This window comes from Triplophysa dalaica, chromosome 10 (assembly GCF_015846415.1).
Source record: "Triplophysa dalaica isolate WHDGS20190420 chromosome 10, ASM1584641v1, whole genome shotgun sequence".
NCBI classification, from domain to species: domain Eukaryota; kingdom Metazoa; phylum Chordata; class Actinopteri; order Cypriniformes; family Nemacheilidae; genus Triplophysa; species Triplophysa dalaica.
The window spans coordinates 5,207,934-5,235,323 of record NC_079551.1 but is presented as its reverse complement, the minus strand read 5'-3'; the positions used below and the strand labels follow the sequence as shown (position 1 = coordinate 5,235,323).

Genomic DNA, 27,390 nt, shown 5'->3' with positions numbered 1-27,390 from the left:
TGCTTCGACACGCTCGGTTGGAAGAAATTGAGTGTGATGACTCAAGTTGTTAAAGGCAAACTAAATGTTTTGCACAAATCTGTTATTATGTACAATATATTTTAATCTTTAAACATTATATTTTCACGGTATTTATTACACTCGCAAAGGCTGGGGTAGTTTCAAATTATTTCTCTCAATTTTTTCCACAAAGACATCTGTCTGGAAAGGCCAGTTTTCCACCCCATGGGAGAGCACCCAGCTGTTTTCAGGATTTTTCCCATCTGGCATCTTTCTCCGCCGTGTCTGATGGGGTCTATTAGTGCACGGGTGCGTGCCTTTTGACCTCCGCATGCATATTTTATTCAAAGTCGTCTGCCGGGCATCAGGCCACCGTTTACGAAAGCAACTTCCGGCTTTGGAACTTCAATCATTTTTCTCTATCAGTGTCTTTATCAATGAGTCTCTTGGAGCTCGGCCATGTGTTTGATTTGACTGCGACTGAATTACTTTATAGAAATAGGAAATGACATCACTGCTAAAAAACAAACAAACAATTGAAACTATTACAGAATTTTAATGGTTATAATTGGAATTGTATTGTTTTTAATGGAAACTATAATGGTGTCTGTGGGTCTCTACTGCTAATGTGTTGAATTCTAGTTTGTAGTTTCCTGTCTGTTTGCCATCAATTGGCATTTCCAGTGATAGCACCTGCTCTGGTATGACAGGAATGAGCCGGTGCCACGACATGCAGATCCCACACCCTTCCCAAACAAGATCTGGACAACGGCGCTGTTGGGTCGTAAAATGTGTTTGACGTTTCGCTGCAGGTTTCTGGAGCAGCTGGAAATCGCTGTGGTTGAGATTGACTCCAAGACCTGAAATGACTGGGTGTGACTGAATTCCGATGAATTTATCTAGCAAGTTGTGAAAGCTTGTAGACATTTCTTGACACAGGTTGACTCATCTGTTATGGTACACGGTTCTACGTTTGCGAACAATGATTATACACAAGTCGAAGCTTATTTTGTACAAATAGTTTATTTTAACAATGAAAAAACATCACACACTGTTTGTTGTCCGGAAGATGCAAAACAGTAATATTTGGTGTTACAGGAAACAAGACCCGCGTTCAGGACAGACAGACATATAGGGAAAACTAAAAACAGTGATATCAAGAAGTCAAAATGAACAAAATTAAGACCTTGTAAAATAAAATACAGAACGTCTTGAAATTTAGCTGGTAACATCTGGGCTGCTTTACTTTGCCCTAAAGCAACACATTCTAAAGTTTAGCATTTAAAGACACACCCTTATGGGTATAAATGACCGTTCAACAGTGAGAAGGACGGCGTCTCAACACAATGTGCAAAATCGACATAAAAATAAAATAAGACTTCACAAATATACATAAAACAATGTTCAAAGCTACATGTACGGCAATAGTTAGGAAGTTAGGTTTTAGGAAAACTTGAGAACAGCTTAGTAAACAGAGATGGTTTGGCACAAAACCATTAGGAAGAAATCCAAACAGCTATAATAGTTGAAACCAACCTAGAATCAAAGCGTGTCAATGAATGTCATTCACATTGTAAACTAGGTGTTATTAAATAATCGGTGAATCTCAAGAAAATATTTCACACCATCAAAGCGAATAAATTGTGCATCATATTTTGAGACTGTCACATTTTTAAGACTGTATAAAGTGTACATTGCCCCCCATTTTTTATTGTTTCCTATTTCTTTCTCAAATGAGCATAGATTTAATGAAATTACAATAAAAAATAACCTTTATGTAGAAATTCAACTTTTTATTATTAAAAAATATTGACAATTTTTAACTTTTTTGAAATTTGTACAGGCTTAATTTCCTTTATGCTTTTTTGCTTCTTTTGTTTGGAGTGAAATATGGACACTTTCTTGAGACACCTCGTCAGGCTATTCATCTAGTACTATGGTTAAAATACAGTGCAGATCAATGTTGTGAAAATTCCTACAGGACATATTCGATGATAAAGGCAACGACAGAGAGATTATTCTACATCAAAGGCAGCACGGCCTGACAAAACAATTCTTTACAGTACATTTTCTCGCTCAAAGATCCTCATGTTAAGTTTGCAAAGGTGAGTGACCATAGGAAACGTAAATATTCACAGTCATAGGATCCGTGTGAGTGAGCGCACGTTATCGCTTGAAATCTAAAGCAGTGGCATTGTTAAACAGTGAAACTTCACGGTAGAAATAACTCTGGTTAGTGAGTAAAGTCTGAGTTTGAATTCGTTCACAGTGTTTCTGCATTTCGGCTACAGTCAAACGCTTCTGGGCATAGGTCAGAACTGCATGGTGAAGTGAGCTCAGATGGACTCTGGTTCCCATGGTTATCCTTCTACTCGCCCTGACCCTTGGGTTCCGGCGCGAGGTCCATGTGAATGGGGAGAAAAATCGCCTCCCCCGGCATTCCAGCGCCTCTTGGGGGGCACTCGAGCGCATTCCAGAGAGCGGCGGAGATCTAAAGACGGAAAAAGAGAGAGAGAATTAGTTACACAAGTTGAGAAATTCACATGGATTACCTTCACATTCCTATGTGAAACTGACCGCATGACGACATGTTTCGGTCAGTTGGGTATAATATCTGTGGCATGTCAACAATATCTCTCGAAAAGAGTAGATGGAGTACATCAAATATTGTGTATTGTATTCAACTTTTACAATATAAACTTTAAACACAAACTGCAAATCTGAAAATTCGAACTGGAATTCCTGTGTCCAAATATTGGGCCTGCGATTCATTTCCACACAGCATGTTTTACACGCTTTATATTTTTCTATTAAATGCGTTTCATGTCCTGAAAGCCAATGAAATCCATTAGGATCAAGGTTTTCTGTCAAAGTTAGTCACGGTTTGGCCCGTTGTACCCAATTACCACTTTCACAACATGTTTTATTACCGCCTATAAAACAAGCGGTTTCTTTACATCAGCGTTTGGACATTTTAACCATTTAAAGGGACAGTTCGCCATAAAAAATGAAAATTCTTTCTTTGTTTACTCGCTTACTTAAACCTGTATGACTTTCTTTCTTCAGCAGAACACAAAAGAAGACATTTTAATGAATGTTGGTAAACACTGAACCCCATTGACTTCAATTGTATAAACACAAAACCATTTCTCAAAATATCTTCTTTTGCGTTCAACAGAAGAACGAGTCATATACAGATTTTCAATGACATGAGGGTGAATAAACGATGACAGAATTTTAGTTTTGGGGTAAACCATCCCTTTAAAAGTGTTAAGTTTAAAAGTTATCTTTCTTTAATCAATGAACTTTTGCACATAGAGCTATTCAGATACATTAACATCAGTTTAAGGTTCAAATGCCATGAACACACCATTTACTGTCTCGACATGGCGTCTACTCACTGAGGAACACAACAACCCAGCAGAATTAAAAATACCTGACAGCTATCACTGTTTCACAGGTACAGCAGCTTCAGACGGTTTTAGCTTTACGTTATTTCTGGGTGGCATGGCAGACTCTTTAATTTAAGAAGCGAGATGGGATGCCATACACATACCACATGGATCTCAGCAGGGTCGATAAGCTCTTCACTGTTGCATAAATGACTGAGTTCCAGAGTGTTCGAGCTCCGCTTAAGCGAGGGTCACTGGTTCCACCATTCTTAACCATAAGCAGGGCAGATGACCTCTGCCCCGGTTTTCATCCCTTAAAAAATCCATTAAAGCGAGTCTCAAAGCCCCTGACGCATGCCAGGGATTCAATCGGCTTGTGTTTATTAGATCTTTATCACCTGGGGCAGTCGGAAAGTGTAAATCCCTTTTTAAATCAGCAACATTATACCATTGGAATCATTAAAGTTTTACTAGAACTTTGCACTGCGCTACTTGTAATACAGTTTAGCTTTATAATAATAATAATAATAATAATAATCAAAAGCTGCATTTGTATCGTTTTCTCTGAATCACCACCTGTTTCACACATAAATAGGTTGCATTACATACGTCTTTTTATGTGCATTCCAGTCAAATGACGTTTAACTGATATTTTCCACAAAAACGTACCCAGCAGCTCAACTCATAAATCATTATATCACGGAGAAACCTTTTCAAATTCAAATAAATCAATAACTTGAGTTTTTCCACTTAAATATAAAAACAATTTTAAGAATGCAGCAAGTACATTTATTTTTTTTACACTTTTTTGTAATATATTATTTTAATAAATAATAATAAAAAAGAGTTTAAAGTAAAAATATCATTTTTAGTGAAATGTTTAGTTAAAAGTTAAAATACAATTTTACTGTCAACAAACTTCTGTCAACAAACTATCACATGATTTACAGTCTCTTTGTCTTTGCTGGCGGCTACGGTGTCTGTAATGAGGGTCGCAGGGGTTAAATAATGACAGCTGCAATTTGCCGCAATCGTGCAATTAATCCTATTGATTTTTGAGAAAGGCTTATTTACCGAGTCAATACCAAATCAACACCTCATTTATTAGTTAACGCCGACTGATCTGTATTATGCGCAGTCTCTCAATATTCTAGCCATGTTTATTAATAAGCAAGAGTTATTACTTTGAGCGGGATTTAACTAACATTCGTTGACAGGAAGGGGCATAAACCATCAATTTTTATTTTATTTTGCATAATACGTTCCACAGAACTCTGCTCTATTTGAACGAACAAGAATACTGTTTTTCAGCTTGTGTGCCCCCGGCATGAGAACACAAAGGCAGCCTGTATACCCGTCTCAACCTTATAACCTCTTTTGATGTACGAATATTACGCAATTCTGATTAATTACAGCAATAAGCTGGCGCGGTGGGTGCGCGGGTGGACAGCCCGTTTCATCTATTCACGACTGGTAACCAATATGACGCCTTTACGTTATTCAATTTCATTGTGCAGGTTCCCCTTCCGGGGACAAAGAAGTGAATGCAGTTCGATTAACTATTATGCAAATAGAGCTGTGCCTCAGGGCTGCAGAAACTCCACGCGTGTGTCTCGCATGGAGGCTGGACGCAGATGTTAAAATAAAAGATCTGTCTGTGAGGCTTTTAAAATGTCAGGCATTAATAAAACATTAGTATTGACCGTGAGGGTCACCGATGCCCGCCCTCTCCAAGCTTCACGGATAATAAAGCCGTCTGCAGAGCCACTGACCCTTGGCCTAGATCAGGTGTGTCATATAACAAACACAGTCTCACATTGGACGTGTGCCAGTAAATACAGTCTGTTCAGCGAGACCAAAGAGTAATCGGACCTTAATAACTTCCTCTTTGCTGCTCATGTTACAGTTTGGTAGCCTTGCCAACTAGATAAGACTAAACCCCCTGTGTAATAAAACTAGCGATTATTCCCACAAGTGAGCAAGTTGTGCCAAAGTGTACTTTCATTATGTATAGATCATGCAATGTGGATTTAGAAAAATACTTTGCATATCGGTTAAATTGCTTTCCATTGTATTACAAACACGGTCTCAGGAGTTAATTATGCTAACCCAAAGTCAAACAATGAGTCATCGCCCTGACATGCAACAACAATAGGAAAGACTAAAGCTCTCGGTGTTTAAATGGGCGTAACTGACTCTGTAAGAAAATATTTGAGAAGAAGCATGTCTGCACCTTGAGCGCAACGTATGGACAACGTATAAATATGATTTGGACATCAAAAAGATTTTCGTTCCTCGCCCCCTTTCAAAAAGCTGACAGCTTCTGAAGTCTGTTGTTATAGTTAAGAAGCGAAAAATGTAGCAACACCCTACTCTGCATGCCTCACAGCACTGTTTCTAACAAGCCTGTGTACATAGAAAGTCAAGGACAAATTAGTGCCATTCACAAGACTTCACCATTTTCACTCTGACAACAGGATGAAATAAACCTGTCCCCTGCAAGCATACTGATCTAGTGTCTTGCAGGCTCCTCTTTGCTCGTCTCCACCCAGACCATCTGTTTAGTATTGAGAAAGAGCAAACAACAGTTCCCCTAGGCCTCTATCCATTAAGTCTACGCTGGGCTCTAAGTGCCAAGCTGTTAGTGTGCTAAACAGGACAAGCTGTTTTGCAAGACAACCTAGCGACTGTTTTACGATGCACCTTGATATGCTTCTTCTTTCAATAGCACGCTTAAACTTCTTCTGGCTAGGCCGTCTGAGAATAAGTAGTGCACATTGAATGATATAAGGGGTAGAGTCCATCCTCAAGTCTTCCTGCCAAACACTGGGTATAAACCCCAAACAAACACACCTTCCCTAAACATGAATCCATCTGTGATCCCATTGTTGGAGCTCTGTGTACGCTTGTGAGAGCAATCCACTGGCCCTGGCATTACTTTTAAGAAAAGACAGAAAATTTGTATACATCTTTGTAGCAAGACAGTGTGTAAAAATATGATCTCGGTCCCAACAAAAGACAGTATAACGGCAAGCAGGAACCTGATCCTGCTGGAAGCATTTGGGAAGTCTGTGAGCCCTAGAGAGAAGCTTTTACTCTGTAATTTGTGCCGCCACATTCCTTTTAAAACGATTAAGCAACACTTCTTTTTTATTTGACACCCAACAGCACTAATTAGGGGCAGAGATTATTCATCAACGAATAAAATGACTGGTTTGCACATCTGAGAGATCTGGGACCGTCTAATTTCGCTCTTCTATAAAGATTATATATGATTAGCGATGCATCAATAATAGCGTAGGGTGTGAGGGTGTATGGGGCAATGCTTACCTCAAATAAGTTGAATTTTCTTCAAGATGGAAGATACTTCCAGGTGCTGACGAATGCGGTTGGGATAAGTGAATAAGGTACACTGGTTACACTGTCCCACGAGTCTGTGGATGGGTCATAGCAGTCCAAGGTTTTACACCTCTGCGCCCCAAAGTAGCCCCCGACCACATACAGCCGATTCCCAGATGCCACCGCATGACAGCTGATTCTTTTGGAAGTGACGTCGCTGAACTTGGTCCACTGGAACGTCTCGCTGTTGAAGCGATAAGCTGAGCTCGCCGAGAACTCCGTGTCTCCACCGATGACCACGACGTGGTTGCCGACGACTGCTGCTGCTGTGTACCGCCAAAGCTGGGGACAAGTTGCGGGTACGGTCCACCTGTTCTCACAGGGGTCAAAGCACTGAACCTTGGGATATCTGTCCCGGTTGACACTAGTCCCACCAAAAGCAAACAGTTTGTTTTTAGCACCGACAACAGCAGCGTTGCTGACGCCCTCTCGAAGAGGAGCTACTAACGTCCACTTGTTGGATTGTGGGTTGTACTGTTCCACTTGTTTGAGAGACACAGATGGGGATGCGGGAAACGATCCCGTTTGAGATGTGTGTCCACCAACAACATACAAGATGTGGTCAAGTTCCGCTGAACCGTGTCCGAATCTAGCCACGTGCATTGGTGCAGCCTTGGACCATTCGTCGTGAAGGGTGTCGTAGACCCAAACGTCTTTTGAAGCCCCGTTTTCAGACCCTCGACCGCCAGTGACGTACACCTTGCAGCCGATAGCACACGCGCTACATTCTTTGCGAGGGCTGGGGAGGTCCGTTTTGGGTGTGATCTCCTTCGTTTTGTGATCGATCATGTAAACTTTGTCACACATGAACGTTTGGCCCCCTAGGAGCAGAAGGGCTTGGCTGACCTTACGGGGTCGAGCGCAGAAGCCTGTGACAACTCCGTCGTTCTGCAGGATCTTCAATTTGCAACGGATAGCATCTTCCACAATTTCGCGGCCCACCTTGTGTCCCATGACGAGCTCCTCGGACGCGACATTCTTCAGCAAGTAGGTCTCCGGCAGCAGCGCAAGGCGGACGCACCGAAGGAGGTCAGGAAGGTCAAGAAGTCTCCTCCCGATGTCTGCTCGAACCCATTCAATAACAGCCTCGTACACAATACTTTCATCTTCTACCTCCAATTCTTCACTAAAAACGAGCTCTTGCACTTTATCTTTTGGCAGGTTTAAGAAGTCCTCGGTGTGGGACAGATTAGCAAAATTAGCCAAGCACATCTGCCAAGAAAGTTCATACAGCCTCATGCACTGATGGGCATCAGACAGAAGCATCATCCCGAGGCAGTTCGATGGATGCAGGTTCTTCTCCAAAAACTCGGCGGTTGCGTCTCTAATGTCGTGGAACTGGAGCATATCGCTGGCCTCCAGCAAGGACTCAGCGTTTTCTTCATTGATGATGACCCGCGCAGAGTAGGCGTAGTCGAGCAGAAGCTCCAGCACCTCTGGGTGCAAAGAGTTGTGAAAGTTGACCTCGCCGTCACGGCTCTCCTTCAGACCCCCACTGAACATGGCCTCAAAGTAGCGGCTGCATGACGCCAGCACAGCCCGGTGGCACGGGAACGCCCGCCGTCCGGCTCGCAGGACTACGTCCGTGAAGACACGCCGCTGGCGGAGGAGGTTGAGCTGGGTGAGCAGGCTGTCAGCATGTGATGTCTTGTGGAACAGATGGATGTTCATGGACCCGGCGCTTGACCTTGACTTTCGGTTTTCGTGATTACTGACAGACATCTTTGAGCTGGACATAACATAAACAAATTATTCTTTTAGATTAGTTATCTTCATAGATCTTATTGTGTGGGTTCAAACCACTAGTACCACACAAAAATAACCTTCAATATCCAATTTATATTTTTAAGAAGGTTACTGTTGTTAGACGGGAGGAGCATCAACATGCAATCACACAAAACCGATAATTGTTTGTTAATCAGCAATCAAATGTTCTGGTGTTTCATTTATCTTGAGTTTTCACCTTCTGTGCATTTCGTTCAGTACAAGGGTTAATGATTTATCTCCCATCTCTTTGATCTTTGATAACGTTTCGGCTTTTAGTGATCATTTCAGTTATCCATAAAACATCTCACTCAACCGCACGCATGACCCGATAAACCTAATCGCCTAGTATTAAATTTAATTCATCTCAATCTCTTATTATTATCAATCTTTACATTTTTTTCAGTATGCATGTTCCCGGGGGGATCAAAGCCAAGACCTGACTTCTCTACCAGTTAAGCTTCAGGAACAAAATAACGGAACACAAATTTTATCCTGATGTTGTGTAAACTACAAGTTTTACCGTGTATTATGTATGCACATAATTGAAATATTTGGAAAAGATCAGAAACAGCAAAACATGATCTTATCAAAAATGTATCAACCAAGATTCTTACATTCACTATTGGTTGCCATAGTTTGCCCCTAAAACAATGAAGTAGCTGCAAGTGCAATAACTTAAATACCGAGTACTATAATACACGTGAATACTAAAGTACACTTAGGAAATGAATATGAATATATTGTACAATATTTAAAAAATGTTGTACTCACGAAAAATGCTGCGATAAGTGTTAACTAAACTATTTTTGATCCGTATCATACTAACACAGTTTATAATTCACAATAGTTAATATGACAGAATACTGTAGTGTACATTATCAAAGTATACTAACTACTATAATATAACACAGTATACTACAGTTTACTATAGTAATGATACAGTAAACCGTATCTTAGTAACACAGTTTATAATTCACAATACTATATGACAGAATACTGTAGTGTACATTATCAAAGTATACTAACTACTATAATATAACACAGTATACTACAGTTTACTATAGTAATGATACAGTAAACCGTATCTTAGTAACACAGTTTATAATTCACAATACTATATGACAGAATACTGTAGTGTACATTATCAAAGTATACTAACTACTATAATATAACACAGTATACTACAGTTTACTATAGTAATGATACAGTAAACCGTATCTTAGTAACACAGTTTATAATTCACAATACTATATGACAGAATACTGTAGTGTACATTATCAAAGTATACTAACTACTATAATATAACACAGTATACTACAGTTTACTATAGTAATGATACAGTAAACCGTATCTTAGTAACACAGTTTATAATTCACAATACTATATGACAGAATACTGTAGTGTACATTATCAAAGTATACTAACTACTATTATATACCGCAGTATACTACAGTTTACTATAGTAAATAATACAGTAAACCGTATCTTAGTAACACAGTTTATAATTCACAATACTTTATATGACAGAATACTGTATTATACATTATCAAAGTATACTAACCACTATAATATACTGCTGTCGTTAATAATAAAGTATACTTTTACAACTTATTTAAATAATATGTTTTATAAATTTACGTGAGACAGAGTAAATTCTAAAGATAAAGAAGTCACAAAGTAAAGTGACCTGTTGTGTTGCGTTGAGACAAAGTACGTTACGTTATTAGTCGTAGACACATAACGTGTAGCACGTTTAAAAAGAAAGGATGTAAGAAGTACGAGCTCACCGTATTTCTTATCCGCACTCGGATCTTCACAGCACGCATTCGTCTTCAAAGATTCGTCGCTTTAAAACTTCTCGTTCGACGGTTTCAGTGGTTACATTTCTCGTCACGAGACTTACGTTCCTCCTCGAGCTGCCTGTTACACACTGGCGAACATTTAAACAGCGCTTTTGCTATTGAGTACGCGTGGATCGCGGTGGCTCCGCCCCTTACCGCGTGTTAAATGTCCGAGTGGAGGAGGGAAGTGTTTTATTAGTCATCAGAGGTGTTTGAGGAGAATGAGTAAGATGCACGTGAATGTGCATTTACTGTCAAACACAACGAATGCACAGTGCGGGGATAGAGATGTTTAAAATGACAGCATTAGTGAAATTCTTGTAAGAATTGACTGTATAATCAACAATATCCACAGAATGCGACATGCAATGTAGGAAAATTCTGTAGCATGCTTTCGTATTAACTATGTAGTAAATTGCGATATACCCTAATTATTATACTATTTTTTGTACTTCGTTAATGTATCCTTGAATTGTTAACTGCTGTTGTATATTTTAATATTTACTTCTTGCGAATTTTACTACAGTTTACTATGATAAATTCTATCGTATTTTTTGGTTAGAAAAAATTGGTTAAAAACTTTTTAATCTATAATCTGATTTGGGCTTGAAATGTGTTTAATATATATAAAGATCAGATAACAAATGAAATCACATTGCAAATGTTTTAATAATAATACCAATAAAAAGATAAACAAAAATGGAAGACATTTTATTTATGATTTTTGATGGCACCTACAAATATAATCATAGCCTACAAATATGGTAATCATATATACACAATAACACATTAAAGCCCCATGGTACCATCCGATACATGACTCTACACTGTACCACAACACTTTTGTTGTAATGGTTTCGAGTCTCATTTAATACTGGTATTTAGTATCGGTCTCACAATGTTTGCTTTTCAACACAGTTAAGACAGGAAACACATTATTGTCATACTTTGCATTTTCCTCTTAGGCAAGTTATTGTGAGACCAACCCAAACCATTGCGGAGTGAGCAGCTTCTGTACTGAAAGTAAATTACTGCCAACAAATGTCGGATAAAGTAATTAAAGCACATTTTTTCTTTAGATATATATTCGTGAATTTGCGTGGAAAAATCATTATGAATAATGAACCATTAAAATAGCACTTGTTTGGCATGTTTGTAATATCTGTTGTGATGGAGCGCCCCCTACTGTACAAATACGGCAAATCTATTTTATTAACTGGATTAAGGATGTTTTTTTAATGTCCGAAATGCTATTCTTTGAAAATCTATAAATATCTTCGTGCATGAACATTTTTATTTTCTCACGTAATGTTGTTTTTGCGTTGAATATTTTGCATTGGGAGCCAACAATAAGCAAAGCTACGTAGAAAGGAATAGTAACGTAACCTAATCAATGTAAAGAAATTATAATACATTCATTATCATTATTATTGTAAGTCATAATGTGTTTTTGTTTTATTTACTATGACTAATTTATTCAGTACTATTTGTGCGTGTGAACTTCATTTCCCAGAAGTCAGCAGTACGGATACCTTCGCGTGCGCTTCCGGTTCATCTCAAGGGCAAAACTATCACATGTGCCGAAGCGACACAGACTTGAATATCTCCGGGCCAGTTTTATTATATCAATAGTTTATAAAATGGACAGTTTTGGTTCAGATTTATCTTCAGGCTCGTCTGGTAAAATGGACACTGGCACTATAATGGAACAAGTCAAAGTTCAGATCGCGGTTGCTAATGCACAAGAGCTCCTGCAGGTTTGTGACTTTAACACCTATTAAGCTTCATCATTTGCTTTCTGAATAAATTATATGAACTAATTTCAGTGTGCCTTTTGAAATGAATAGATCTACATGTTTTATTCTTAGCCATTGTTCTGCATAATGTGGTATAATAAGGTATACCACGGTACATGGATTTAGGACAATTATCTATAGTTTTATGTAATATACGTTAAGTTTTTCATATTGATCACTATTTGTCTTACCGTCATTGTACACTACATACCGTGTTTATCTGTGGTTATCATGCCCATACGAGAATGACTAATAATTTAACTGTAGTAACTACTTTAATTGTATATAAACCATAGTAACCACAAATGGACCATGGTGTCATGATAATAAGTACATACTGATTTAAAGGCTGTCTTAAATTGTCATTAAGAAGTCATACTTGAAATTACATTAAAAAACTAGATTAAATGATCTCTAATTGTATTTGTCTCGCATTGCAGAGAATGACTGACAAATGCTTCAAGAAGTGCATTGGCAAGCCGGGGAGCACGCTGGACAATTCCGAACAGGTATTTGCATCAAATGCGTATTCACCTTGTATCTTCATGTTTATTTGAGAAAGTCTCAAAACATCTTTCCATTTTCTTAGAAATGCATCGCCATGTGCATGGATCGTTACATGGATGCGTGGAACACGGTCTCTCGCGCTTACAATTCCAGATTACAGAGAGAAAGAGCACGCATTTGATGTGAAAATGGTGGCCTGTTCTCCTCTGTATGGCTCAGGTAGTGATGGACCTCCCCGACAGGTGCATTGGCTCTCTTGCCTCAAAACAACAGCTAAAGGCTACAGACGGAACAAGGTGCTTGGATTAAACTGTACATGGACTAATTCAACTTTATTTTGAGGCGTCGAAAACAATGCATACGATATATATTTGTCACGAAATTCTTCACTAGTTTGCATTATGATGGTAATAATGGGTTGATTATTTCTTGCGCTTTAAATTATGTCTAGAATAAATTGAAAGAGAATGGGATTTAAGCTCCGCCCATTCTGTACTCTGTCAGCAGGTGTCTCTGTTTAATATCAATGGAAGGTTTCCTCCCCCTGCGTTGGTATCCATTAAGCAAGAACCATTCAAAACGCAGCGTACCATCTGACTGGAGGGGACACCTTACCTCTGTTCCACAAACCTAGTTCTTTTCACAAAGGGCAGTCTTTGTTCCAATAGTTGTACCTTCTTCTCCAGGAGCTGCCAGACAGTGCTTCATACCTCTGACAAACAAAACGCATTTATCAAAGCTGGAGTGTCGCTTGTCTCATTGTTAGCCACGGTAGCAGGTTTGTTCAGACACCTCCTGCTCATTTACAAATGACTGTGTAAAAGTAGATCACTTTGGATACAAGCATTTCTTAGACATGCCTTTGGTTTGGGTTTGGATGCGGAGACCAACTTTTCCAGAGATGTCCTGAAAGATTTTGTGTTATTGTCACTCAGCTGTTTTTATGGAATGCCAATAAATACTGTCAAACCAGTCCGTTTTTATTGATGATGATTGAAAAGAATAGACAGAGACAGATGTATAGCACCATTACACAATATAACATGTCATATTAGATTTGTACAGATTTCGTGTGGGCCTTGTTCTTGTTTATTTTCCTCAACGTCATCATATCCCATCAAGGTTATACTGTATCATGAACCAATATGCATTGACAATAAATACCAAAAATAAATATTTGACAGTACTTCTTGGTAAGAGTGTCCGTGTGACGCCTGAGGCACCGGGTTTATTTGATTCAGTTGGCTGTGACTCGCATCAAGTCCATCATATTTAAAAAGGGAGGTATGTTGATATCCATTCTCGGACAGCTGTGACTTGTATGTAAACCCCAGGGAAGCCGATTCGACCGCAGCCGTGACCCCAGCTGGTCACTCCAGCCAGAAACCACCGACCCTTGGGCTCCCGGCACACCAGAGGACCCCCTGAGTCACCCTGCAAGAGAAAATAAGACGTTGGCATGGCATTTAAAAAGTCAGCCGAAAACCCAGTGACATGGTTGAATTACACTGGGCTGGGTTACGTAATCAGCTTAAGAGCCACGGTAGATGGAAGGTGCATAAAAGACTTCAAGTGCATTGCATAACGTTAGTTCAGCACTGGTTCACTAGTTAAGAAGTCTAATCCAAGACTCACCATACATGTGTCCCTAGCCCCTTCCATTGATCCAGCGCACATCATGTTGTTCGTAAGTTTATCACCGTAAGCTGCCTGACAGTCCGAATGACCGATAACGCCAACCGGTGCCTTCTGCAGCAAGTTGGTTAGCATCCCTAGTGAGAGATCAAAGTGAAAGATATGATGGAAAAATCCTCAAATATGTTAACTAAAAGCTCCAAACTCACCATCTTCCCTAACCGCCCCCCATCCGACGATGTAGCATTCAATCGTTTTCGTGAAGGTGTGCACGGGTGACGGTAAGCACACGCTCTGGATGGTGTAAGACTGCGGTGCCGGGATGGAGATCTCCACCAGGGCTACGTCGAAGTCCATGTTGGTGCTATTGAAACCAGGATGGGGGACGATCCGTTGCACTGGAATGGCTAGTGCGCCCAATCCAGACCAGATGACGGAGCCGAGACTCACCGTCCAGCCGGTGGGATTCAGATTGCTGGTAATGAAATATCCATATCAGCTCTTTTCGGGTATGAAAGTCTGAAAGTAGAGCCATGGGTCAACAGTACGTTACCCTCTGAAGCAGTGAGCTGCGGTCATAAGCCATTTACAGTGGATGAGTGTAGCTCCACACCGATGGGCACGCTGGTATTGCAGACTGCCCACCCAAGGCCATTCGCCCCTACGAGCAGTGACGCCTCCAATAATCCTCTCCTGGCCAACTGTTGGACGACGGCCACAGACTGCAAAAAGAGACAATCCCTATATAATTGCTCTTTAAGATAGTTCAATGCGAAACCGCTGAAAAATGCTGGGTTGTATCAACTTATTGTTCGGTAACATGTGTACAAAGCCAACAGTTGGGTTACATTTTCCTCAAAATTGTCCATATTTGATCCAAGCATGGGTTGAATCAACCCACCATAGGATAATCCAAACCCAACAGTTGGGTTTGTCCATAATTTACTTCACTAATTGGTCACTCGTCGTAGATTCCAAGGTGTCAATCTTTGAAACAGTTTGTGGACGAGAAAACTGCCTTTTCTGCCATTTTTTGTACCAACTGTACATCAAAATGACTATCAAATTTACTCTTTTTTTGGCTCAAATTTTACTAATTTAAGTCTCAATTTACCACAGTTTTTCTCGTCTGCCTCATTGGAGCAATCGGCGACTCCGTCACACTCTGGGTTTATTTTGCTGATACATTCTCCTCCGCCACAGTTGTAGTTCCCAGTGCAGTTCCCAGGTGCAGGGTGAAAGTCATTACTGTAAACATCTGCCAATGGTTTCATCGCTTTAACAAGGTTAGGGCCAGTGGTTAAAACGTTGGGGACCGTGGGGGCGACGTGAACCGCCTTTGAGTCCGTGTAGCTCAGGATCCAATTTCTCAGCTTGGTGACGCGGGAATAAACCCCGGGCTTGTTGATCTGAGCGCATCCCACTCCCCAGCTCACCACGCCGGCTAGGAAAAAACGTCCGGGGGCCACCTCGCATACCAGAGGACCCCCAGAGTCTCCCTGAAAGCCAAACAGTTTAAATTACTTTATCTAGTTTAAAAAGTAAGGTACTCCAGTAGTTTGTCATAAGGTGTACCTGACAGGAGTCCACCTTCCCTTGAAGAAAACCGGCACACATCATGTTGTTTGTAATGCCTCCTCTGTAAACCGTTGATTTGTTGCAAACTTTTGAATCGATTACTCTCACTATTGCTTTCTGTAATATATGAGGCGCCTCATCTGTTCAAAACAAAGAACTCTAGTTTTGAATAAAGCAATAGATGGTACGAATTGGGTCTATTGTGTATTTGCGACTAACAGTGCATCTACAGTTTTGCTTTATGCTCATTCCCTGGGAATCAAAACCACAACCTTTGGGTTGCTACAATAATTCTTTACCAACTGAACTACAGGAACATGTAAAACACTCACTTGTGTATTGATTAAGCGCACCCCAACCAGACACAATGCAGTTCTGTCCCGGACTGAACATATGAGAGGAGGATGGGATGCAAATTGGCTGAATGTAAGGGGTGAGTCTCAAAGGCGTTTCCAACTCCAGTACGGTCACATCGCTGTCAGTGGTCATGGGGTCGTAGTCCGGAGAGACGGTCAGGGACTTGATGTTGATCACCGTAGCTTCTCCTTCCTCCCCGCTGACCAGATTGGCTCCTACTAACGCTGTCCAATCACTCGAGTTGGACTCTCTTTGGTATTTAAGGAAGACATATTCAGAAGATATATTGCAATGACGTTAACAGAGGGACCGGAGGGAAAGTACAGAAATGCTTTCTTACGTTTCAAAACAGTGAGCGGCGCTGACGAGCCAACGTTCATTGACTATCGACGCACCGCAAGTATGACGCCCGCGCAGCCGGAGACTGACCTGCCAGGGTAGCTCCCCATGACGAGTGTTCTCGCCCCCCACCACACGGTTACCCATGGCTGGCCGTCTTCCACAGGCTAGAAAACATTGAAGATTATAGAATAGCATTTGTCTCTTCTGTTTGTGCTATTCAACCTGTTTTTGGAAACATGCTTTGAAGCAATGCACAATTGTTATAATTGCTATATAAATTAATTTAAACTAAATATTTGATCATATTAATTGATACTACTTTGAATACATTGTATTATAAAAGTAATAGCACTTATATACGATTTAAATATCATAGCAATACTTAGGTCAAAAGTTAAACACCATGATACGAAGAAAAAAAAGAAAGAAAACAAATACACAAAAAATTGCAGAAAAGAAAATAATAATAAATCGCACAAAACTCAAAAAGTGTGTTGATAATGTTACAGAGATTACATAAACAAATTATTGATTTATTATCAATTTTTCAATTTACAAACATTTTAATACATTTCAATGGAAAAAACAGCTGAGAATAAACCGTTCAGAATAATATTGTGATACATACAGCAGTAAGCTTCATCTGAACCGTCTACACAGTCTGGTATTAAGTCACACTCAGGATTAAGCTTTGTGATGCACTCGCTGTTGTCGCACATGAAGGTGTTTACAGGACATTTACCTGCAGAAAACATCAAGACATCCCAGAGCTCTCAATGACAGTCCCAGCATTATCATCAGAGAAAAAAAATAAAACCAATTCTGTCTTACTTATGTCATTTCCGATTTCATAGAAGGACTTTCCACTCGCCCCTGAAATAAATAAATAAAACGCAAAAGTTGTCTAAATTAAATCTTTAAGTACTTATTTCTATAGGACATTTATCTGTAAGCTAAACCACTTCAAACCAGCATAGACCAGCAAAACATTTTTCGTCAGGTTTAATCTGTTGATCAGTGAAATGAAAATATGTCAATGTTATGGTGCTGTTTTAAACTACTACAGATGTCATACCGAGAAGAATGATGCTCTCGATCTCTCCGTATTCCGGCACAACGATGGGCTTCCCGTTCAACATCGCCTTCAGTCCAGAGCGAAGAAGGTCTTGAATGTAGTTCTCAGTGAGCCCCTGGGCTTGGGCAAACCGAAAGACCAAACGAAAAGTGGTCATCACATCCCCGTCGATATTCCTGAGAGGTACAACACAGATTTAATCAAAAACTTGTATTTGATGACACAATATATAACATTCAATGTAAATACAAACCCATATGCAACTATCTGACAGTCTTTGAAATGGTTGGCCACTGAAGAGGAGCTAAAAATTGTTTTGATCTGTAAATAAGTGAAGACGACTTTTTTTAGTTTACCATGTAGTGTATTTTACACAATGATATACAATCATACAAATATACTTTATAAAACATGTATATATACAAAAAATAAAATTTTAGTACCATGTGTATTTGAACAATTTTAACGTTTTAAAGGTGTTTTTTGTCAGGCCTGTCATTTGCCAAAATGATTTTATTATAAAGGGGAAAATGTTTACCTTTGCTTTTAGAGTTGAAGACAGAATTATAGAAAATCCTGAAGTTTTTTCTTGCAGCTCTGGTTGGTAACTGAGGCCTTGTAGTTCCACTGTTTCCATAAAATAATGTTCCTCTTCTAATAAGTAAGCTAAGAAAAACAATATAAAACATTATCAGGCATTCAAATATGGGATTGTTTTAGAGCACAGATTATTCAGAAACATATTTGTGACCCTGGATCAAGTAGCACGGGAACATTTTAAGTTAAAGCCAAAAATACATTGTACGAGTCAAAATTATCGATTTTTTTATACCAAAAATCATTAGGAAATTAAGTAAAGATCATGATCCGTGAAGATATTTTGTAAATTTCCTGCCCTAAATTTATCAAAACTTTATTTTTGTGAGTGAATGACCAGTAACAGTGCCTCTTATTAACAACTTCAAAGGCGATTTTCTCAATATTTTGATTCTTTTGCACGCTCAGACTTCAGAGATTTAAACAGTTATATCTCCGGCAGATATTATCATATCCTAACAACCCATACATCAATAGAAAGCTCAATTATTCAGCCTTCAAATAATGTAAATATATATATTTAAAAAATGTACCCATAAGAGTGGTTTTGTTGTCCAGCGTCACATTAAAAACTCCATAAAATGTCTTAAGGGAAATGTCATGGCGTTTATAAAACAAAATGATTTGTACCTGTCATGAAGCCCACAGCACCCCCGATGATGAGAAGAATCAGTATTGCTGCTAATGTAACACATCCGCACGAGGAACCAAACCGGGGTTCTCCCTCAGGCCACTTATTCAAGTCTTTCTTCTCCATTTCAGTCTACACAAAAACCTGCAATCCAACCTGGACACCCAAACTCTACAACACAAGGAAACATGCAGGTGTAAAAAGCAGACAGGTGACCAGGTAAAAACGTTCCAGCTCTTTATTTCAGCTCACAAACACAAACACTTCATACGTAGAAAAACCTCCCAGGGGTACTACAAGTGAAAATCATCCCGGTGGGATGCCAACGTATTATTGCATGGGTCATAGAATCACACAATGCAAGGAGTGGCTCTGAAAAGCCAAACAAATCTTTGTAATGCTTTATGTTAGGAATAACGTTGTTTATATTAGACCCCAAAACAATGATCTCATGACATACATGCCAAAAACATAGGATAACACTGACTATATCAAGGAGAAACTGTATTAATAGTTATTTTATATTAATTTTATATTAATTTTGTATTTTATATGTGAGCATAACATTATTATATATTTAACTGGATACATATATTCAATATAATAAAACAAATGATATAAGAACGACATTTCTGACATCATTCTGTGTGGATGGATACAATGTATTCAAAGCATACAAAAAATACTGTTGGTTGTACGAGCCTCAACCATAAAACTAAATTCTCAAATTTCATAAAAATACCAATCAATAAAATGATTACAAAAGAGTAGTTTATAAAAAGATGCTTACCGTTTCACAACGCATTTGGTTAACAAAGCAGCGGACCTACAAGTATACGTCCGTAGAAACGCGATGATGTCGGAAACTTTATAGAACGTCGTACCGTAATACGGTCCGCTCACGTGTGGGCGTGGTTTTACGCAGGTGTCAGCGTAATGTCGTCTCTGATTGGTCACTGCTGCTGCATCCGCATAAACATACTTATTTTCGACAAATAACGCAAATATTAGGGGATTAACGACTTTACAACATTTATCAAAGCGACGACTTTAAAGCACTTGGTTAAATCAACAAAGACTCGCCCTGTGGTTAAAGGCTTCTGTAGGATTCAGAGAAACAATGGACTGTTTGTTCTAGTGAGGGGTTAAATGACATAATCTTAAAAAAGTACATTAAATAGGAGATTTAGTGACAATTAAAAATGTAGCCTATTTTGTAAGTAGTTATTATTTTAAAATAAAAATACAAACTTTCATATTATTGTTTATGTTATGCATAGATTCAACACCACTTGGTAGGCCTAATGATATTTTTAGCCTCCTATTTTTTTTTTAATTTTAACAATATTTTTATGTATTTCGTTTTGCTTTATCGTTTCTTTTGCTTTTTTTACAAACTGTTTTTTACTTTTAATTCTACGGTGGATTTTTTAATGCAAGAGAGACTTCCGACCACCGGCCTTGAATAGTATTAAGGATTGGCACAGTTTGCAGAAAGGATCTCCACTTACACCTTTAACTTTAACCATCAGTTAACAGACCCTGCACTGCTATAACAGTGTTACCCAATAAAACCCAGAACTGGGTGCCAATGCACACAGATGTAATCTGAAAAGAGCAAAGGCATAGCATACATCACAATGCAGCGCAATTCATGTTTTAAAAGTATTGCTTTAAAGATCATAGGGAAGGCTATACTTCTACTCACCACCTAAGGTTACAAGAAGGTCTTTGTGGCGGTGCTCAGAGGCGTAAATGCCTGATATAACTCGATCTTATAGCCCTCGGCCTTCTCTTCTCTCTGTGGAAAACCCCTTGTGTCCAAGCTTTTAAAAGGCTATAGTAAACGTGTGAGCTGTCAGTATACCAGGATGTGCAAAAAAATTATAATTGTATTTTGTCGTTTTAATATTTGCAATGATTAGTCTATTGCTAATAAGTTCTTATAATGTAGAACCCTAATATTTTCAAACATTTAAACTTTGTTCTATTATTGTGCTTTGTCGCAAAGACGAAGAAACTGTATTTCAGCCAATTTCCTACACACAAGTACTATAAGGCAAAAAGTTTGTTTTCTTAGTTGTAAAAAAGGAGGGGACATCATCAAAGTACACAACAATGTTGTCTGAAGGTGTCGGTTGTTGTATTGAAAGCTTTCAAAATACAATTTTCGTAAAGATTATAAAGATTCACCTTTAGGATCATCTTCTATCGGTGTAACAAATGCTTTTCTAAACAAACGCAAGTAAGTGGGGAACACCATTTGAGGTACAGTAATAATCTGTTTTTGCTTATATTAGAAATCAAACCCCAGATGTTTATTAATGTCAAAATTAACGACAACATTGAAAGGATCAGGAAACACTACGTGCCTGTTTTCATAAACAGAAAACATTCAAGATAAAACAATAGTCAACATTGCAAAAATCAACAATGCATAAGTTTCATAAACTGCAGAAATAAAAACATTTATCCTGAGTCTAAATACAAAATGACATCACTATCCATTACTTCAAACTAAACAAAAAACAACTGTTTTCTTTAGCAAACATCTACACAGCGTAAAAAAAACACTGCATGGTGTCTGCTTGTGTTTGCGTTAGTGTGCGGTTTATCCATCCTGCTGTTGAATGAAGGGATTTGGAATGGACTCCATCCCGTCCTGTGGGCAGATCAGAACGACAGACGTCCCTCGACACACGACAAGACCGAGCTGCCGGGTGTCTTCAGTCAGTTTATACTGGTCATCTGGATCTGTATAAAGGTAACGAAACACCTTAAATATTTTGATCAAAGTAATTAAATCAAGAAATACTCAAGTAGAGAACAAATAACCAATCAAGGGATCTGTCAACATACGTTATTTAGTATTTATAGTTAATGTTAAGAGCAACATAATATAAACTATTTAAATAACAGGTATATGTTGTGTTGTTGTAATTTATTTAACCAAACTTACCTCGCATATATTCAATGGTGCCATCCAACACAAGATTTAACAATGGGTCAAAGCCTTTCAAGACACCGCTTGCTGAAACAAATAACAAATAAAACTTTGTTAATTCAATTCAATTCAATTCAAGTTTATTTATATAGCGCTTTTCACAATGTGTATTGTTTCAAAGCAGCTTTACAGGGGCAAACAGGAAAAACAGAAAAGTTAAAACACAACACATTGCACAGTGTTACATTGCAATATATATATATATATATATATATATATACATATCTGTATATGCCTAAGCAGACTTAACCCATATTTTGGAATTCCACTTTTAATTTAAAAAGGTGACATGGCACAAGTAGTAACTAATGACATAATTTAACTTAAACATAGAAAGACTTTTATTATCAAGTATTTTCTTGAAATTTGACTATAGACATGTTAACAACTCAGTTAAATGCTGATAAAACAATTGTTCCTCACCTTCACGACCTCCTTGAAATTTCACTCTGATATGTTTGTCGATATATTTCGACAAATCAAATATACTTTCCTTCTTCTTCTTCTCTTTATCCTAAAAGGCAAAACCACAGATCATGTACATGCATGCAGACCGGTCATTACAACGGTGCTAACCGGAAAATTAGCAACAAATCAAAACCACAATACCCAGCAAAAATTATTGTGTATATATTTCACATGTTCAGCATGCACAACATAGTATCGTGTTTACATTTTTGTTTATAAACGCCATGTGGTTATTAAAACACGTTCAAAGTTAACGATGTGTGAACGCTTTCGCTACTCACCGCCATGTTCAAAATCTCTCTTTGCCCCGCCCACTCTGCGTTAACCTTTGACGCTTGGCTCTCCACCAATCAAAACCTGTCCCGGTGAACTCAGACGCAAAATATTTTTAATTATATCACATTTAAACAAACACACGTATGTATTCCACACGTTTTACGAATATTTGTAGTTGTTGTTAAAATAAATCAAACTTAAAATATTTAGATTGACGAATACGTTTGATAAGGTTGCTGTGCTCGGTACTTCCGGTGAGAAACGGACAAACGCGGGAGTGAAGCGCCAAAAAACAAACCAACAAATGATTCATCCAACAACACAAAACGCGAATAAACTGCGTTTTATATAATTATATTCGCTTTTAAAGTGGTTCTATGGTCGGAAAATGACGGAGTTGCTTTTTAACAAGAGGTTACACGTGCTGGTGAAGAATAAAGACGCAGACGAGAGGTAAAAAAGGCCTTTTGAATATAAATAAAAACACACATTTTGTTTACGTTCTTTCATAGTTATTTGTGTTAATATTCTTATATTGTGTTTTGGACGTCATAAAAGCTTTATTTGTCTTTATATTTGCTGGTTTACTTGATACAGGCGTTCAGTCATTCGCATCGGTATTGAACTGCAGTCAACATCAAATCCAGTTCATAGAAAGGTACGAAAATATCATGTTTATGTATTGTCTGGAGTCTTATTTTTGGTATTATTTATGTTATGTGTGTATATAATACAATTACTTTAATATTTACTTATTAACAGGAACATTATTTGAGTTGGTCTGTCTTGTTTCTTATGTTTGTTTAACAGGATTTAGTTGTAAGGCTGACAGATGATACTGATCTATACTTTCTATACAACCTTGTCATATCAGAAGAGGATTTTCAAAGGTACTTTGATCTGATCTTATATTTTTATATAATAATCAGTTCTATAACTCGTTTACTATAATATGTTGTGTTTGGTGCTTTCGTTGTCAATCATCTTTATTCTCTTCCCACAACAGTTTAAAAGTACAACAGGGTCTTTTAATAGACTTCACATCGTTCCCTCAAAAATTCATAGACCTGCTCGAACAGTGTATCTCTGAACAGGACAAGGACAGCCCACGGTAAGAAAATAGCACCATCCACAATATCATCATCCACGTAAATCTCTCAATGCATGTCAGCTGTGAAAATCAAGTTTCTTTCTCTCTTTTTAAGGTTCCTGTTACAGCTCACGTCCGCTTCATCAGCGTTTGATCACAGTCCCTCCAACCTTAACATTGTTGAGACGAACGCGTTTAAACACCTCACACATCTTTCTCTGAAACTGCTTCCCGGATCTGATACAGACGTTAAGAAATACCTGGCCGCATGTCTTTCTACTTTAAAGGTAAAACGCATTCGCCACATTGAGCATAAACAGTACATTTGACATGATGATTTGAGCGCTTAATAATGACTCTGGGATTGTAGGAGGAAAAACACCTGTTGGATCAGAAGTTGAGGAAGACGGAGGAAGATCTGACAAGGCAGCTCAATTATGCACAACAAGTGAGGATTTTTCATCCGTATATAAAACCTATAGACAAAAATGACTAAATGAAGACTTATTATTTGGCATACGTTTTCTATTCCCAGACCCTGTCTGAGAAAAGTCGTGAGCTGGATAAACTCCGGACCGAATGGATGTCTCAAACGACCTCCGTGTCCAGCAGACACATGCAAGATCTCACAGCTGAGCGTGAAAAAGCTCTGGAGGTAACTCCACGGTCAAATGGTTGACTTATATTGGTGGAAGCATTGAATAAACAAAAGTTGATGACACGTCAGGCTTTATCCCATTGATCATGTTTACTCCACAGACACAAACCCGCCTGCAACAACAGAACGAACAGTTACGCCAAGAGCTTGAGTCGGCCCATCACAAAAGCACCCAGCAGTTCCAGAGCAGGGTCCTTGAGCTGGAAACCAGCAACAGAGATCTCATCGAAAAGAAATATAAGAGCGACTCCACCATCCGAGACCAGAAGGCCAAACTGGCGAGTCTGGAAGAGGTGATTTGTCATGGAAAAAACATGCTTGTGAATTGAAAAAACAAAACCGGATGGTTCTGTAACGTCGGTGATTTGTTCAGGAGTGTCAGCGGTCGAAGCAGCAGGTTCTGTCCTTGAGGAGGGAGAACAGCGCACTTGACACGGAGTGTCACGAGAAGGAGCGTCTTGTCAACCAACTGCAGACGCGAGTGGCCGTCTTTGAGCAGGAGAACAAAGATAAAGACCAGCTCGTGCTGCGGACCAAAGAAGTGCTGGAAGCGACGCAACAGCAGAAGGTCCGTCTGTCTATCCTTCGATCTATCGGTAGACATCAAGAAAGGGTCTCGTATGCAGGCTAACCTTTCGTTTCTTTGATAGAACTCTGTGGAGGGAAATGTTGAGAGCAAGCAACTGCAGATCGTCAAGTTGGAGGCCACTGTAAAATCTCTGTCTGAGGAACTCATCAAGGTTTGTCAACTTTTACCCGTAAGCAAGAATCATCTTTCTGAGTCCGCCTGAATTCAAATGCAAACTGGTATTACAGGCAAACGGGATCATCAAGAAGCTCCAGGGTGATCTTAAGGGTCTAGTGGGGAAGATCAAGGTGAAGAACACGGTGACGGTGTCTCAGGAGAAAGTCCTGCAGGAGACCACGGAAAAACTGCAGAGGGGCCAGCAAGAGCTTCAGGAGACTCGGCAACGACTCAAGCAGAAGGAAGAGGAGGTGGACTGTTTGTTGCCATTGCACGACTGAGGTTACAACATTTAAACAGGTAACTAACCCTCTTTCTGTTTTAGGCAGCAAAATTGAAGGAGCAGTTGGAAGCTACAGTTCAGAAACTTGACGAGAGCAGGGAGGTGCTGAAAACCAATGAGAACGGTGAGGTTATAGAATCGATGTTGAAGAACTGATTACGTAACATATCTGCATAAAATTAATTCTTGCAATTTGTTGTTGTTTTTAAACCACTTCTTGATCTTGGTTTACTTTTTTATACCTCAGTGATAACTTGGTTGAACAAGCAACTGAACGAGAACCAGCTCTCTCGGAAACAAGAAGCTCTTGGAATGTTTGAGACGCCTGCGCCAGGGTTGAGAACAGGAAGTGTGTCTCACAATCTGGTAATTTGTTTGATTTAGAGTGACTAAAAGTTTTGGGATGTAGATGTAGTGTAGATTAGAAGTCGTACAATCTGTCAGATTTGGTGTGTAACTGATAAGTGATGTAGACGTTCTTTTCCTCTGTAGCTTGATAGCAAAGGTTTCCCCTCATCTTTGGGACATGGTTTCCCCATCACCTCTACAATAAACTCCAAATATCCTCTTCCTCTTTCCTGCGTGAGCTCGGGGCCTCGCTCTGTCCTGACAATGCACAATCAGACGGCTGGACCAAAGGCAGGCCATGTCTTTCCTCTCTTTCTAATGCTAGTCTTGTTTGATCGGATCCAATCTTTTGAAAATTTCATGTTCTTTCATTCTGCCTATTAAACTAAACTGGTTTGACTCTGGTTCCGACTGCTAGTGTGAACACAACTTGTGGAGTACTTAGAATTCTCTTTTTTTTTTTTAATAGGTCCAATTTAATCCCATGAATGCCAAGTCTTCAACAGAAGTGGGGAGCACACAGCAACCACAACCGTCAAATAAAGAGAAGTACGTTTATTTTCGATTTAGTTTCGTTATATTTGTAGTTTCACCGGTCTCACCTGTATTCCTGAACTTGACAGCGGAGAACCCATGGGTTTGGACTCGAAGTACTTCGAGAGAAGAGATGACAGCATACCTCTACGTGGTCTTCTACCCAGCATGCATCTGAATCGAGGTAAAATACAAATAATACTTTGTAATTGCTACTCTCACTAGACCTTGAAGGATTTTTAATGGGTACAAATATCGGCCTCCTCTGCAGAAGCACAGAAGTCCTTAAACGCAGCTGGCGTAAAACCAACACCGTCTGCCACCTCTGCGTACTTTCCGGGATGACAAAGGATTGGGTTTTATATGGATGTCCCTTCATCACTACGCTGTCTGTGTGGAACACAATGGACAATATATAGTTTAATTTCTTGTTTTTGTTTAAAAATGTTCAATTATTTATTATACCAGATTTATTTTACATTTATTTCTATGTTGATCTGTTTACAAACACATACAGCTTGCTGTGAGATTTTAGGCTGAAGAGCTTCGACTTTAACTTGGTGCTAAATCTGTCATTTTGAAACTGCAGTGCCTACAAACCTCTCGTTTCGATAATTGTCTGCGCCTCATGCCATACAAACATAATTTCAGGATAAATTGACTTTTGTATGTTGTAAGAGCTGCCATTTTGTATTCTCAGACCCAGATGTAACTTTATTGAAGTTTGAGTCTTGAAGTGACTGTTTGGTTGGCAAATGGCTGTATAAACATGTACATAATTGTTTTCATTGTGTGTACATATTTTTGTTTTAATTGTTTAGCACTTCTGTTTTATCATGAACCAGTCTGTATGGCTTGTCTGCTTGTTTGGGACAAAAATAAATAAACTTGAAATCAGTATGTAATAATAGTTTTTGTTGAGCAGTTTTTATATCATATGAAAAAACAAGTGTAAAATAATAGTGGTGTCATGGTATTTATCTAAAAAATTTACATCAGTGTTTTTAAAATGGGTTTTACAAGGGACTAAAATTGTAAATATCTACTGAATATTATTGTTTTAAAAC

The 27,390-nt window shown here is 38.9% G+C and overlaps 5 protein-coding genes across 7 annotated transcripts; 2 read left to right on the top strand and 3 right to left on the bottom strand.

Moving 5' to 3' along the window:
* Positions 1-1,004: 1,004 nt before the first annotated feature.
* enc3 (ectodermal-neural cortex 3) lies at positions 1,005-10,550 on the bottom strand. The gene is made up of 3 exons (XM_056758241.1): positions 10,346-10,550; positions 6,723-8,520; positions 1,005-2,491 (listed from the first exon to the last, which is right to left on the bottom strand). The coding sequence occupies exon 2, from the start codon at positions 8,511-8,513 to the stop codon at positions 6,744-6,746; it is 1,770 nt and encodes a 589-aa protein (XP_056614219.1). The 5' UTR covers positions 8,514-8,520; positions 10,346-10,550; the 3' UTR covers positions 1,005-2,491; positions 6,723-6,743.
* Positions 10,551-11,928: 1,378 nt separating this feature from the next.
* timm13 (translocase of inner mitochondrial membrane 13 homolog (yeast)) lies at positions 11,929-13,674 on the top strand. Its single transcript, XM_056758242.1, has 3 exons — positions 11,929-12,156; positions 12,636-12,704; positions 12,785-13,674. The coding sequence occupies exons 1-3, from the start codon at positions 12,040-12,042 to the stop codon at positions 12,881-12,883; spliced, it is 285 nt and encodes a 94-aa protein (XP_056614220.1). The 5' UTR covers positions 11,929-12,039; the 3' UTR covers positions 12,884-13,674.
* A 128-nt stretch (positions 13,675-13,802) lies between these two features.
* Positions 13,803-19,807, bottom strand: tmprss9 (transmembrane serine protease 9). The gene is made up of 15 exons (XM_056758240.1): positions 19,708-19,807; positions 18,917-19,088; positions 18,228-18,355; positions 17,943-18,010; positions 17,690-17,865; positions 17,446-17,487; positions 17,243-17,356; positions 16,613-16,778; positions 16,248-16,522; positions 15,913-16,055; positions 15,452-15,836; positions 14,891-15,059; positions 14,547-14,812; positions 14,338-14,474; positions 13,803-14,136 (listed from the first exon to the last, which is right to left on the bottom strand). Exons 2-15 carry the CDS (start codon positions 19,041-19,043, stop codon positions 13,975-13,977), a joined length of 2,358 nt encoding a protein of 785 aa, XP_056614218.1. The 5' UTR covers positions 19,044-19,088; positions 19,708-19,807; the 3' UTR covers positions 13,803-13,974.
* A 1,237-nt stretch (positions 19,808-21,044) lies between these two features.
* On the bottom strand, positions 21,045-22,717 carry lsm7 (LSM7 homolog, U6 small nuclear RNA and mRNA degradation associated). Of its 2 annotated transcripts, none has more exons than XM_056759960.1 (4): positions 22,671-22,717; positions 22,345-22,435; positions 21,877-21,948; positions 21,045-21,671 (listed from the first exon to the last, which is right to left on the bottom strand). In XM_056759960.1, exons 1-4 carry the CDS (start codon positions 22,674-22,676, stop codon positions 21,529-21,531), a joined length of 312 nt encoding a protein of 103 aa, XP_056615938.1. In that variant the 5' UTR covers positions 22,677-22,717; the 3' UTR covers positions 21,045-21,528. The 2 variants fall into 2 exon arrangements, with proteins under 2 accessions (XP_056615938.1, XP_056615937.1); XM_056759959.1 differs by lacking the exon at positions 22,671-22,717 and adding an exon at positions 22,595-22,630.
* A 43-nt stretch (positions 22,718-22,760) lies between these two features.
* Positions 22,761-27,233, top strand: sass6 (SAS-6 centriolar assembly protein). Of its 2 annotated transcripts, XM_056759957.1 has the most exons (17): positions 22,761-23,118; positions 23,263-23,323; positions 23,476-23,555; positions 23,672-23,776; positions 23,871-24,042; positions 24,126-24,203; positions 24,291-24,410; positions 24,515-24,706; positions 24,787-24,981; positions 25,064-25,153; positions 25,230-25,409; positions 25,484-25,565; positions 25,689-25,807; positions 25,934-26,080; positions 26,259-26,338; positions 26,413-26,507; positions 26,595-27,233. In XM_056759957.1, exons 1-17 carry the CDS (start codon positions 23,054-23,056, stop codon positions 26,666-26,668), a joined length of 1,935 nt encoding a protein of 644 aa, XP_056615935.1. In that variant the 5' UTR covers positions 22,761-23,053; the 3' UTR covers positions 26,669-27,233. The 2 variants fall into 2 exon arrangements, with proteins under 2 accessions (XP_056615935.1, XP_056615936.1); XM_056759958.1 differs by lacking the exon at positions 25,934-26,080.
* Positions 27,234-27,390: the final 157 nt, after the last annotated feature.

Bases quoted from the DNA above. Each gene is read 5' to 3' on its own strand.
- enc3 (XM_056758241.1), bottom strand. From the start codon at position 8,513: ATGTCTGTCAGTAATCACGAAAACCGAAAGTCAAGGTCAAGCGCCGGG.
- timm13 (XM_056758242.1), top strand. From the start codon at position 12,040: ATGGACAGTTTTGGTTCAGATTTATCTTCAGGCTCGTCTGGTAAAATG. The intron at 12,157-12,635 runs GTTTGTGACTTT...CTCGCATTGCAG, and splicing joins ATGCACAAGAGCTCCTGCAG to AGAATGACTGACAAATGCTT. The intron at 12,705-12,784 runs GTATTTGCATCA...CCATTTTCTTAG, and splicing joins CGCTGGACAATTCCGAACAG to AAATGCATCGCCATGTGCAT.
- tmprss9 (XM_056758240.1), bottom strand. From the start codon at position 19,043: ATGGAGAAGAAAGACTTGAATAAGTGGCCTGAGGGAGAACCCCGGTTT. The intron at 18,356-18,916 runs GTACAAATCATT...TGTTTTTCTTAG, and splicing joins TGCTGTGGGCTTCATGACAG to CTTACTTATTAGAAGAGGAA. The intron at 17,357-17,445 runs GTAAGACAGAAT...TGTTTTCTGCAG, and splicing joins TGAAATCGGAAATGACATAA to GTAAATGTCCTGTAAACACC.
- lsm7 (XM_056759959.1), bottom strand. From the start codon at position 22,615: ATGGCGTTTATAAACAAAAAT. The intron at 21,949-22,344 runs GTGAGGAACAAT...TATTTGTTTCAG, and splicing joins ATTTCAAGGAGGTCGTGAAG to CAAGCGGTGTCTTGAAAGGC. The intron at 21,672-21,876 runs GTAAGTTTGGTT...ACCTTTATACAG, and splicing joins CACCATTGAATATATGCGAG to ATCCAGATGACCAGTATAAA.
- sass6 (XM_056759957.1), top strand. From the start codon at position 23,054: ATGACGGAGTTGCTTTTTAACAAGAGGTTACACGTGCTGGTGAAGAAT. The intron at 24,204-24,290 runs GTGAGGATTTTT...TTCTATTCCCAG, and splicing joins AGCTCAATTATGCACAACAA to ACCCTGTCTGAGAAAAGTCG. The intron at 25,808-25,933 runs GTAATTTGTTTG...TTTCCTCTGTAG, and splicing joins GAAGTGTGTCTCACAATCTG to CTTGATAGCAAAGGTTTCCC.